This window comes from Drosophila montana, unplaced genomic scaffold (assembly GCF_035044405.1).
Source record: "Drosophila montana isolate Dmon_TW-CO22-7 unplaced genomic scaffold, ASM3504440v1 contig_312_1, whole genome shotgun sequence".
NCBI lineage: Eukaryota > Metazoa > Arthropoda > Insecta > Diptera > Drosophilidae > Drosophila > Drosophila montana.
Window position 1 is genome coordinate 1,084,700 of NW_026998009.1, and position 11,986 is coordinate 1,096,685.

The window sequence follows — 11,986 nt, forward strand, 5'->3', positions numbered from 1 at the left end:
TTTCAGTAGAAGATCTTATTATACCATAAAATATTTGTGTATTCCAAAAATGACAATTGCATTTAAATTGTGGCTTAATTAGTTAGACAATACAAGTTTGTTTACTAACAAGATTTATAGCTTTATGGTAGCGGGGAAGTGGCGATAGCTATAAAATGAAAGTTACTTGATATATATATATACTATTCTAGGAGCTACATGTCATGTTTGGTGACTCCAGCTCATATTGTTTGCCGAAATTGCTCAAAAAACAAGATTTCGATATCGATATTTATCGATTAATTGGAAACGGGGCAAGTTATCGAATATCGGAAACAAACTCGATCTGCGCGGCCACTAGGAGGACCTACAACTACAATTTCAAGTCTCTAGCTCTTATAGGTTCTGATATCCTTGCGTTAATACATACGGACAGACAGACAGACGGACATGGCTAGATCGACTCGGCTATTAATGCTGATCAAGAATATATATACTTTATGGGGTCGGAGATGCTTCCTTCTGCCTGTTACATACATTTGTACAAATACATTATACCCTGTTTACCCATTTTGAATGGGTTCAGGCTATAACAATTGCACAAATACATTATTCCCTTTTTATCTATTTTTAATGGGTTATACCCTTACCAAAAGCAAAAAAAAAAAGCGATAAAAATTATATCTGTCCGTTGACTTCTTGTGGTTCCAAATATATACATATACACTCGTGTTTACTCAGATAAATATTTTGCATACTCCCACTGGAGTAGCAAAAATGAAAACATTTCTAAATATATTCTACGGTTAGTTTTTTTTTTTTAATAGAGAGAATTTAAAGAAAGTCCGATCTGGCATATAAACTTGATAAAAAGCGGGTCTTCTAGCATATCTTTCCTGAAAAATGTATATGCGTACAATTATTTGCTTATGTATTTTTATTAGAACATTAGTTCGCGTTTATCCCAATATTTAGATTTTGTGTATCTGTTATCTTTCCAGCAGTGTTCCGCGTTGTTTTTTCTGCGGCGGTGGCATTTCTTCCGCCTTGGGCTTGGCGCCCAGGTCAGCCAATTTGCCACCTTTGCGCTGCAGCTGCTTCTCAATGATGCGCGCGTTATTGGCATAGCTATCGGCTATCTCTCGCTGTAATATGGAAAGTCAAAATATGTATTATACAAAATAAAAGGATTGTGACTATTTTTATACCGCCTCAATTTCATCCTCCTCTTCGTCTATGGTGGATACCGTAACGGAGCTAAATTTGCCCATATTCTTGGTGTGACGCGTGACCATAATCTTTTTGCCGCTGGCGTCCACTATTCCCGAATCCTCACTGCTGGGAGCCGCTGTCGTGCTTGGCGGCGCACTCGCGGCATTAGTTGTGCTGCTGGCTGTTTTGGTTTTCGCCTCCGCTGCCAACAGCATTGCCAGTGGCTTCTCACCTTTGTTGCGCACCAGCGCATTGCTCATGACAAAGGTGACATGGGAGTCGGAATTGTGTCGATAGTACAATGGTAAGCTGCAGTTACGGCACTGTAAATTAGTTTTTTTTAGTAATATCATATTTATAAGCAATGAAATCTCCATTAACGAACAGCTGCATATTGCGAAACTCTATGGGCGAGCAAATAACAAAGCAGACAGCAGTGCTAGAGTTATTTAAAATTGCAAAAATACTGGGCAATTTGTTAACATAGATTTTCCTGAGTTTTCCATTTTTGTAAACATGACATCTAGTCTTAAGTCTCGAGCCGCGGCTGTTCGCTTAAGGAAGCTTTAACTATATTTCTATTCATTAATACACACGCTGTATCGATACTGCTTCTCAATGCCCTTGCCCTTGCGGCGTATGTAGATCATTCTAGGCGCCGGGTTGTAAGTTAATTTATTGGCATGTTCGTTGGCATCAATAACTCGCGCATTATCTGCTTCACGCAGCGGCAACTGCTCTAATGTGCAATCTGTCATACAAATTTGTAAATTAAATAATGATTTTGAATGTAAACACATTTGTACGCACCCAAAATAAGAGACATTTTTCCACATAAGCAATAGTATATGTTTAACGGCTTCTCCTCAGTATATTCCTCTTGATCTTTTGTATCCGAGCAAACAATGCTACGCGAAACAACTTTAGGCATATTATTATTTTTTTATTTAAATAACACAATTTGCTTAAATTGTGGCTACAACCACTAACCATACAATGCATAGACTTGTCAAACGTCGGAATAATCGGATACCGATAAATCGTCAACGACTGAGCCCTATGGGTGTCCGCGACCATTTTAGTGTGCCCAGACAAAGTAAGACTGCTGAGAGTGGCATTGTATGGTTAGTGGTTCTATATTTAAATTGTTTGTATACATACGAATTAATACATGCCTATCGATAAATTGAGCAGTTTCTTAACTAAAACAATCGAGTGGTTCGAATTTAAACTTAGGCCTTTAATGGACTTTCGTTTTAAGCTGGCGCCATTTAAGGACGAATTGGGTTTAATTTTGGTTTAGGTTTAAAATTTTACTTAGCGCTAACTCCAGTTCCTCTTTAATTACAGTTAAGTTTACTGTTTTTCCCAGCTGAATGAGCAGCTGATCCACTAGAAACAGCTGAGTGTGATTCAATTAGCCACAACGTGGACGCCACATTAACCCCACCACGTATGTAAATATATGAATATATACAATAATTACGAGTACACAATATAAATTTATGAATGGAGTTGCCAAAACAAAGGCCACACCATGACATCGGAGCTCTCTTCGCAGACGCGCAGGACTTTGTACGCATCAGTGCTCCCATGGTCAGATACAGTAAGCTAGAGTTTAGAAGATTGCTTCGTCAGAATGGAGTGCAATTGGCCTTTACTCCAATGATGATTTCCGATTCGATAAATAACAGCGAAAAGGCCAGGCAAAACGAGTTTACCACTGGCCCAGATGACCAGCCGCTCATAGCACAGTTTGCCGCCAAGGATGCAATGGAATTTGTCACTTCTGCGCAGCTCGTTTATCCTTACGTGGACGGTGTAGATCTTAACTGCGGCTGCCCACAAAGTTGGGCCATTGCCAAAGGCTACGGCTGTGGTCTGTTGCGCCAGCCAGAGCAAGTTCGGGATGTTGTCCAATGCTTGCGGCGAACGTTGCCAACGGATTTTAGCGTCTCGGTCAAGATGCGTTTGTTGCAAAGCAGCGACAGCCAGACATCATTGCAAAGAACGATCCAGCTGGCACAGCAACTGGAGCACTGTGGTGTCACATTCTTGTCGTTGCATGGACGTACGCCGTCACAGAAGCATTCCAAAGACACGCTTAACGTTGCGGCCATGGCTGAGGTGTGCCAATCGCTGCAAATTCCCCTAATAGTCAATGGTAATGTGGAAAGCTTTCAAGATGCCTGCGAACTGCATACCAGGACACATGCGGCTGGCGTTATGGCTGCACGTGGATTACTCGCCAATCCGGCGCTCTTCAACAGCGAATATCCGCAGGCCACAACGACTCCCAAGGCCTGTGTGCAGCAGTGGCTGGACATCGCCGAGTCGGCTGGTGACCACTTGCAGTTTCAGTGCTTCCATCACCATCTAACCTTTATGTGGAGCAGCGAAATGAAACGCGCATTGCGTGTCCAGTTCAATAGTCTGAACAGCAAATCGCAAGTGCTGCAGTTTCTGGCCGAGCACTATGATCTACGTCCAAATGCCACCAGTTCAGCGCAGCCGGCTACCTACACAAATTGTACGTACACCCATTTCACACCGCCCAAGCATGCCCGGCACCTGGCTGCCGAGGCGGAGGAAATCTGTTGGAATTCAGAGAGCGATGGCAAATATTTTACAGAGTTTAAAACCCAGCAACAGTCTAGCGAAAAGTCCGAGGATCTCGACCTAGGCGGTCTGTTTGCAGACGAGGACTGATGTTTGTAAAATAAATAAGCTAGTAATAAGGTTGCTTGTGGCATTGACTGCTTTGAAAGCCAAAATTAGTTTAAGGCCGTCATTAAATATACATAAAAACTAAATTGAACTGTAAATATTGTTATTTTCAATTGTGTTGCAATTCGATTAGAGCGAATTTTATTCTCGCCGATTCTAACAGAGTTACTTAACAGCGCACTGTTTCTTCTGCCGTTACTCAACTCTTAAATCTGTTAAAGTCTTAAAGGTATTTAACATGTAAGTATAATTTACCGCAAAGTGGTACATATAACGTCGCCCGTGTAGGCGAATATTGTAACTTGATTTGCTATTTAAATTCTAATCGATATTCGATAGTAAAAAGTTATTGGTACATAAAGAGTTGTTCATCACTAGATACAAAGAAAGAAACCAAAACAAAGTCTCGAAAATGCGTCGCCGGGAACTACAAACTATACAGCTGAAGCTCTCCGAGCTAAAGGAGTATGAACAGGCCAAGCTGGAGCGTGCCAAGGCTCGACAGCAGGTGCCATCGCCACGCACTCCCACACCCACCTCGGACAGCGACATCATGTTGCTGCCGTCAAGCAGTGTGCCGACCATTCTGCTAGCCAACAACAGCACCAACGCGGAGGATGAAGCTCAGCCAGGTACCAAGGACAACGCCGCATGAAGCAACAGACTCAACAGTTTCGCTTAAACTATATGGTAAGTTGACATTTATAGTTAAATACATTTTCACATTCACATTTAAAATTAGTACACATTGTTGAGGCTGCTGCCGTTGTTGTTGTTGTTGTTCTGAAAACGCACCGTCTCAAAGCCATCGACGAGTATTTCACGATCCTCGGTTTGCTGGCGCTCGCGCAACCACTGCTCTCGCACCGGCACATAGCGCCGCAGTCCCGGCCACTTGGGCCAGCAGCGTCGCTTATACAGAAGCCAAACCAGTGACAGGGAGCACCCAAACAAAAAGCAAATCACGAATATGCTCACGCCATGTACATGCGAGTGAGTCACCTCCTCGTCCTGTTCCTCTGCTGGCTTCTTCATCACAGCATCATTATCTATCTGCGGTTTGTCAGTAGCTTTTGTTGCTGGGATCATGCTCTGCTCCTTGTTGCACCACGGTACAGGCACATAGCTTGTGATTACATCGCCAGCTAGCGAGTGGACGCGTACGGCGCACTCGTTGTAGGTGCCGTTTAATTGGGCCGCATGCACATAGTTCGCCTGGGCATGAGCTCGTCGTGTCAGGCAGCTTAGGTGCGTTTCCGCTACCTGCTCGGACACATTGTTGCGGTAGTGCAGAACGTAGTTGACAATCGCCCCGTTCGGCTGTACCGGCTCTGTAAAGCGAACTATGTACTCGGTTGTCTTGGGTACACGGCATGCGCTCAGCTCCAACACCAGATCCGCGCCCAATGTGAAATTTGTGCGTTCGTTCACTATCGCTGAGCTACTGCAGCCGAGCGAGTTGCATGCCTGCAATTGCAGTGAGTACAAACGATATCGCTCCAGCTTGCGCAGCTCATACACCGTTGTATTGGCCGCTAAACGTAACTGCTGCCCGAGCTTCGTCTCTGGGGCCGGACAGTTGCCGGGCGCATCCAGGTTGCAGCGATACATGGCGGCCATTTCTTCTATAAAGTGCTGATCATCGGCCAGTTCCGCCTGACGCGCACAGCATTCGTCGTAGTCAAATTCTTTTAGCGAGCGCCAACGCGCTCCGTCCATGTCCTGCCACTGAAACGCCGGTTGCCGGCAGTAGTCGCGTTGATCAATATAGGCCGCATCGTCGGTCAGATTGTAAACGCTCAACATATAATAGTCATGCTCCTGGCCGCTAAGGCGTAGCGTCAGCATATTGTCCGTTTTCTTGGTAACGGCCAAAGTTGGAGGCTTTGGTATGTCCGGTTGCGTTTCCACGTAGATCATATCGCTACGCGCTTCCTGATGGACATCGCCACCAAAGATGCGCAACAGGCAGGCGTAGCGTGTATGCGGCTCCAGTTGCTCCAGTCGATAGCTGTAGTACGTGCCATTATCTTGTAGGTCGTCCACAAATAGCAACAGACGCTGCCAATTGATGCGCGTACAGACGGGCGCCTCTAACTCACTCTGTTCTGCATAAACTGTGCCCAGCGGCACTGTTCTGTAAATTAGTTCCAGCTCCACACTCATCTGCGATTTTGGCCACCTTAGCTGCAGCGTACGATGGGAGCGTGCCTATAAAGATAGATAGATATATAAAGTCTCTTACATCACAAAAAACGAAACACCAATTAAGATTATGAGTGTAAGTGAGTAAGGGATCAAATGAGAATCGCATAGAAAGGCGATCCATATGCAAGTGGGAGAAAATCAGAAGACAAGAGTGACAAATGGAAGCCAATAGGAAACAAGTCCGTTTGGAGAGCTAGCCAGCTTTATAGACCAAAATGCAAAAGCTTATTGTTTTTCTTTTTGATTCAGACTAAATTTGGGTTGTTGAGAATTGCAGAGAAGGGACGTTTCTTATTAGGCCGAAGAAACCTTATTATTCACACATATAAATACTTGGTCTGAATATGGTTTACAAAAGCTATATTGTGAGATATGGTTCCTACTCTAGATAAGGTGGTCGGACATGTAGGTTTCTTGAAGCGCAGACAGGTAGTACTCACCTGGACAGACAACTGCAGCTTGGCCGGGCCGCAAAGGACTTCCTGATCGCTGGTCTGCAGCGAGTCCATCACCTTGTCGTGTGTTACGCTCAACTGAAAGTCCTTCATATGCTTGTTGCACAGCTTATTGTTGCGGTGCATAAACATGCCGCCATTAACAAACTCCAGGTCCACCGCCGGCTCCCACAAGTCGGTCAGCTGCTTGTTATCGTACAGTATAAAGGCGTAGTGTCGATTCTCTAGCGGATCGCCGTGTATGAGGCGCAGATTGCTAAGGAACTTCAGGCTACTCAGCTGCGAGGATCTAATGATTAAATAAACATTAGATTGAATACGCCTATTCTGCTTTGACGGAACACGCACCGGTAGATCTTGAGGTGTCCACGTATCTCACGTATACTGCTAAAACTGCGCTCCAGCTGCTCCTCATTGACTTGATTGCGTATGGTGATGATGAGGCTGCCGTTGACAATCTGGCAACCGCGCAGATCCTCCGCATCGGCCAAATTGTATATGGCAATCATGCCATCGGATTGCTCCGCAGAACAGACGCTCACGCAAGGCTCCAGCGGATCGCAGCGCACGCATTCCGACTTGGCATCGGCCTTGTGGCCACTCGGGCAGAAGGCGACGCACTCAAAGCCAAACGTAAAGTGCCCATGGTGGGCCACACACTCGTCACGGGTGTAACAGCGTTGATACTGCTCCAGCACATACCTGCAAACGGACTAACTCTAAGTGGCAATCAACAAGACGCCAAGCCGGCGTGGCTCAGCCCCTCACTCACTTGTCGGGCGGGCAACGTTTTACGCAAACCCCGGCATTGGTTAGTCCGCGACAGACAAAACAGCCCGCGGCCGAGGAATTGTAGCAGCCACCCAGGCACTCCTCGTGGCAGTCGTCTAAGTTTCTGCGGAACAAGGGGAAAAAGCAAAAAAAAATCCAATTAAATTTGTAATTCACTACAAAATGCTTCTTTTGTAGAGCTACTTAGTATATCTTCTTCAAATGCTGCCTCTAAAATCAGACTAATATTTGAGTGTTAAAATTACAAGAAAGCTCTGAAAAGAAACTGAATATACTATATTTAACAAGTAAGAGCCTCTAGTCGGGAGCTACCGACTAGGGAGAACCCTAAACCCTCCTCTACCAACACCAATTCATGCTTCAGCAGAATAAGAATAAATTAAAAAAAAAAAACGAGTTCCTTGATAGGTCTCGAGGGAGAGATTAAAATAGCAGCATAGAAAACAACACAATCGCAATTGCCATGCTGTTGATAGAGTTCAATAGAGACATGTATGAATGTGTGAAGCTGGGGCTAGCTGCCCCAACCATGTGGGCAGCCAAAACACATTGTTTTTAATAACTTTGGTGTTTCTTAACCGGTCTTAAAAACATGTTGATTTATAGCTATGTGCTGATAAGAGAATGTTGGCGATAGCTATATAATTAAAGATATATATACATATATATATACTATTTTAGAAGCTACATGTCAGGTTTGGTGACTCTAGCTCTTGAAATCTAGAGATATTAGCTCAAAAAACACAAATTTCAAGCCTCTAGCTCTTATAGATTCTAATATCCTTCTGTTCATACCTACGGACGGACGGACGGATCGACTTGGCTGTTGATGCTGATCAAGAATATATAAACTTTATGTGGTCAGAGATGCTTCCTTCTGCCTGTTACATACATTTTGCACAAATACATTATAGCCTTTTTACCCAATTTAAATGGGTTCAGGGTACATAAGTATACATACTAGTTTCTAAAGGGTCAAAACTGTTATCGAAGTTCGTAGCTACTGTCGAATTAATGAATTCTTTTTTAAAACAGGTAACAGATAAAAGATAATGATGAGCAAAAGTCAGTACTAAATTAACAACCAATAGGTATGGAGTATAGCTATTAAATCGAAAAGTAAATTCATATGCCCACCGATCATGATGCACCACATTATCATTCTCAAAGCTCTGGCACGTAATATTTGACCAGCAATACTTGGATGGACAGCCATTGCAGGTGGCGCGTTGTGTGCAGTTGTTGGATCCAAGCACGATGTGATTCTCCCCGGCGCTCAATGTGAGTCGATCCCAATTGACCTGCAAAGCAATAGCTGAGTGAGCATATCAAGTGGCCAGTCACAACTACTTACTCTTTCCAGTTGACAAAGCTTGGGGCAGCTACCGATGTAGACGTGTCCGCGTTGAATGGCCACCAGCGATTTAAATTCCAGCTGAAATTGGCAAATGGAAATTAACAAAAATGTTTATTCTCTATTAGCAGGTATTCCCGAGCCTTGCTCGGATGTGAAACATGTCTTAAATGATTTTCCATAAAGTCTTTGAAAATGAACTTTATTCCTCAAATCTTTGGCCATTTATACCAAAGAGGAGTGGATTTTCCGAAAAGTGTGAATCGCCCCCCAAATGAATTTGAACAAAGATCTTTGAAAATGAGTTTTAGGCCGATCGGGTGTAAACAAAATAGTTTCACACTTTTCCTAATCTCCACCCCGCTTGGATGAGGAATGTATTGTAATCATCGTTGTGTCCGTGTCCACTTACCAGCTGTAGATCAGGCATGCTGGTCACGCCCAGGGCATAATTAAGGAACAGCCGACGGCCGCGTATCACAGTAAGATTGGGAAACATATGCCTGATGCCAGTCAAGTTGCGCACTTCAGTAAATATCATAAAGTCCGTGATCTCGCGCAATTTGGGAAACGAATACGCGCTATAATTGCATTTTTGACTGGGTATCAGCGTTATCATCACATAGCCAGTAACAACTGTACAGTTGTCTAATAGACTCATTTTGTTGCACTCGTTGCGTATGTCAATGCTGGTGCACTCCTTGAACTCGGCCGTCGTATTGGGTAGCGTCGATCCCATGGCCAAGACGGGGATGGCAGCAAGCACTAGCAGCATGTGCCCAAGGTTCGGCAACATGTTGCCAATTGTCTGATACTTGTGCGTGCTTATAATTGTTGCTGAGACTGTTGTTCTTCTTGTTGTTGTGGTTGTTGCTGAGACTGTTGTTCTTGTTGTTGTTGCTGCTGTTTACTTCGGCGTCTTTTCAACATTGCTCAGCTTTCTGCTCTATCATCAGGTTTGTTTATATGGTGTATTTTACAGTTAGTGCACGCTTGCAGTTTCTCTTGCTCTTTAGCACAGTTTGCCTAATTAGCGCGATGCCTTTGCGATCGATCCCCCGAATTCCCGATTAGCCGCAATTTATGAGTTTCATACCCTGATATTTTCCACACTATCTCCAACGTAAATCGCACAAAGGGTTTCAGCTAATTTTTGGTCACTTTTTTTTCTCGCTTAGTTGTCTAAAAAATCGCACGAACAATCACACACACACACTGACACAGTTAAAACATTTGTTGGAGCTCGTCCTAAAATCACGGCATCGATTTTATTTAAAATGAAGTGCTCAAGGGTAAGCCACGAATTGATCTGATTTCATTATTGCTGTACATTAAGTGCCGAGTCTTTCCATTGGTAAGGTTGCCACTTATTTCAGAGCCCAAATTTTAGTTGGATAATTTTGGAGATGAAACTTATGCAATACTGAAGGAATTTTTAAATCACCGAAATCATAAATTGAAGGCTTTCAGAATAAACATTAATGTGAGAAAAATTATTAATAAAACTCGTAGCACTAATTAGATTTAAACACTTTTCAATGCGTCCTGCTCCCGGTTGTGTCTATTAAGAAAATCAAGCAAATGGACCTAGATCCATAATTAATTATATTCCTATGCCTAAAAATATAGAAGATCGTATTATTTACAAAATTAAATATGGTGATTTAATTAAGTTGATCTAAGATCAATAGAATTACATTGATCAAACAATATTGAATTTAACAAAAACTTTTAATCTTTTAATGTTGTAAAACACTGTTTCACTAAAAAAAAACAAAATATAAAAGTTTATTTTTTTACCCTTTTTTTTATAAACGGGCGTTTTTGGATAAAATGTATAATTTATTATATGCCACTTGAAAGTTTAACAAATTTTTGAATATTTGGATTTGCATCATTTCAGATTGCCATCATCACAGGAGCAAAAAGATTCTTTGGAAACTAAATATTTATACCAAAACTCAAAGGTTTTCGCAATACCTTGAAATAGCATTAAAAACTTTAGTTATATTTAATTTTGTACGCACTTTATGTTTAAGTTGAAAGAATTCATTTATATTTATTTAACATTCAGCTCGATCATGATTTGTATTATATTGATAATAAAAGAAACTGGGACTTTGAATTTCAAGTGTAACGCTCGACAAGTTTCAGAGACGAATTCGCGACGATCTCGACGGCTCGACGACCAATTGCCGACTGTGTTGGCCAGCGGAAGCCAAAGAGTCTGGGCTGTCGTGCAGCCCGGAACGTAACGATCTGTGCGAGCCATCAAATTGATTTTTTATTTAGTGCCTCCCCGCGCACCCGGTACACTGCGCATCGTGCCTGCGGAATGTGCGGGCCTTTTGTCATGTGTCTTACGGCATTCGAAGGCAGACCGTAAATTAATTTAAAGCGTTTGATTTGTCGTCGATGTCGCTCACGTACTGAGTAGCGTACAGAGTTAATTTGTCATCTCTGCAGCTGTGCCGACGGCTCTTACATAATGGCGCACAAATCGAATGTAATTATATTAAGTATTCGCTCAAGGTTATAATTTCTCTCAGTGCACTTGCAGCCTTTCCATTTGTCCGGTTGCTGTTCTTGGCTTTTGTTGCTCCTGCCAAACAGCCAGCTGATTCGCTTGGCTCATAAAAACAGCTGAGTCCAATTAGCCACATGGCACCGACATTACGGGACCTGCACACACACACACATACACAAATGACACACACACACGCACACGCACACAAATCAAGACTGACAACTCCCATGCATCAAAGCAGCTGAGACCAAAAGCTATTAACGTTAACGAGAGAGATGAAAGATGGACAAATAAAAAGGGCTTCAACCCAAAAACAATTTTCCAGCTGGGCAAAACTTTGTAAAAGGCAATAAAAAGATGAAAAATTGTGTGTTAAATTTCGGACAAGTATCAGGTTAATTAGTAAAGCAGGGAATTATGAAAATAAATTATAAACAATTTTATTTTCCATCTAAAAATTCTTAAATTATATTTTATAGACTTAAGCTCGCTTTCCTAAAATGCTAAATAAATCAAAAATTGTTTTTATTTCTGATTGAACATACATAACTATGACAGCTATCTAGTTCGAATAGCTCCGATCCGGACAATTCCGGAAATAATTGATTGAGCATTGACTCTAAGACTTGGAATGTAGACAAATATAGTTTTGGAAGTCGTTTTTTTTATAAAAACGTACAATTAAATTCCGTAAAAGTTCACTCAAGTTTCGAAAATATAAATACAAATATT

The 11,986-nt window shown here is 42.4% G+C and overlaps 4 protein-coding genes across 4 annotated transcripts; 2 read left to right on the forward strand and 2 right to left on the reverse strand.

The window, feature by feature from the left end:
- Positions 1-898: 898 nt before the first annotated feature.
- On the reverse strand, positions 899-2,168 carry LOC135431159 (STING ER exit protein). The gene is made up of 4 exons (XM_064686113.1): positions 2,002-2,168; positions 1,788-1,942; positions 1,188-1,514; positions 899-1,124 (listed from the first exon to the last, which is right to left on the reverse strand). The coding sequence occupies exons 1-4, from the start codon at positions 2,120-2,122 to the stop codon at positions 969-971; spliced, it is 759 nt and encodes a 252-aa protein (XP_064542183.1). The 5' UTR covers positions 2,123-2,168; the 3' UTR covers positions 899-968.
- A 460-nt stretch (positions 2,169-2,628) lies between these two features.
- On the forward strand, positions 2,629-4,009 carry LOC135431160 (tRNA-dihydrouridine(20a/20b) synthase [NAD(P)+]-like). Its single transcript, XM_064686114.1, has one exon. It carries the CDS (start codon positions 2,701-2,703, stop codon positions 3,898-3,900), a length of 1,200 nt encoding a protein of 399 aa, XP_064542184.1. The 5' UTR covers positions 2,629-2,700; the 3' UTR covers positions 3,901-4,009.
- A 277-nt stretch (positions 4,010-4,286) lies between these two features.
- On the forward strand, positions 4,287-10,769 carry LOC135431126 (uncharacterized). The gene is made up of 2 exons (XM_064686075.1): positions 4,287-4,608; positions 10,631-10,769. Exon 1 carries the CDS (start codon positions 4,331-4,333, stop codon positions 4,571-4,573), a length of 243 nt encoding a protein of 80 aa, XP_064542145.1. The 5' UTR covers positions 4,287-4,330; the 3' UTR covers positions 4,574-4,608; positions 10,631-10,769.
- LOC135431125 (insulin receptor-like) lies at positions 4,597-10,119 on the reverse strand. Its single transcript, XM_064686073.1, has 7 exons — positions 9,140-10,119; positions 8,728-8,808; positions 8,511-8,674; positions 7,354-7,476; positions 6,930-7,283; positions 6,567-6,870; positions 4,597-6,129 (listed from the first exon to the last, which is right to left on the reverse strand). Exons 1-7 carry the CDS (start codon positions 9,521-9,523, stop codon positions 4,657-4,659), a joined length of 2,883 nt encoding a protein of 960 aa, XP_064542143.1. The 5' UTR covers positions 9,524-10,119; the 3' UTR covers positions 4,597-4,656.
- Positions 10,770-11,986: the final 1,217 nt, after the last annotated feature.

Coding starts and splice junctions, on each gene's coding strand:
- LOC135431159 (XM_064686113.1), bottom strand. CDS start 2,122: ATGCCTAAAGTTGTTTCGCGTAGCATTGTTTGCTCGGATACAAAAGAT. Junction 1,515..1,787: donor AGAAGCAGTATCGATACAGC/GTGTGTATTAAT, acceptor ACTAATTTACAG/TGCCGTAACTGCAGCTTACC. Junction 1,125..1,187: donor AGGAGGATGAAATTGAGGCG/GTATAAAAATAG, acceptor TCCATATTACAG/CGAGAGATAGCCGATAGCTA.
- LOC135431160 (XM_064686114.1), top strand. CDS start 2,701: ATGGAGTTGCCAAAACAAAGGCCACACCATGACATCGGAGCTCTCTTC.
- LOC135431126 (XM_064686075.1), top strand. CDS start 4,331: ATGCGTCGCCGGGAACTACAAACTATACAGCTGAAGCTCTCCGAGCTA.
- LOC135431125 (XM_064686073.1), bottom strand. CDS start 9,523: ATGTTGCCGAACCTTGGGCACATGCTGCTAGTGCTTGCTGCCATCCCC. Junction 8,675..8,727: donor AGCTTTGTCAACTGGAAAGA/GTAAGTAGTTGT, acceptor ATTGCTTTGCAG/GTCAATTGGGATCGACTCAC. Junction 7,284..7,353: donor AAACGTTGCCCGCCCGACAA/GTGAGTGAGGGG, acceptor GTCCGTTTGCAG/GTATGTGCTGGAGCAGTATC.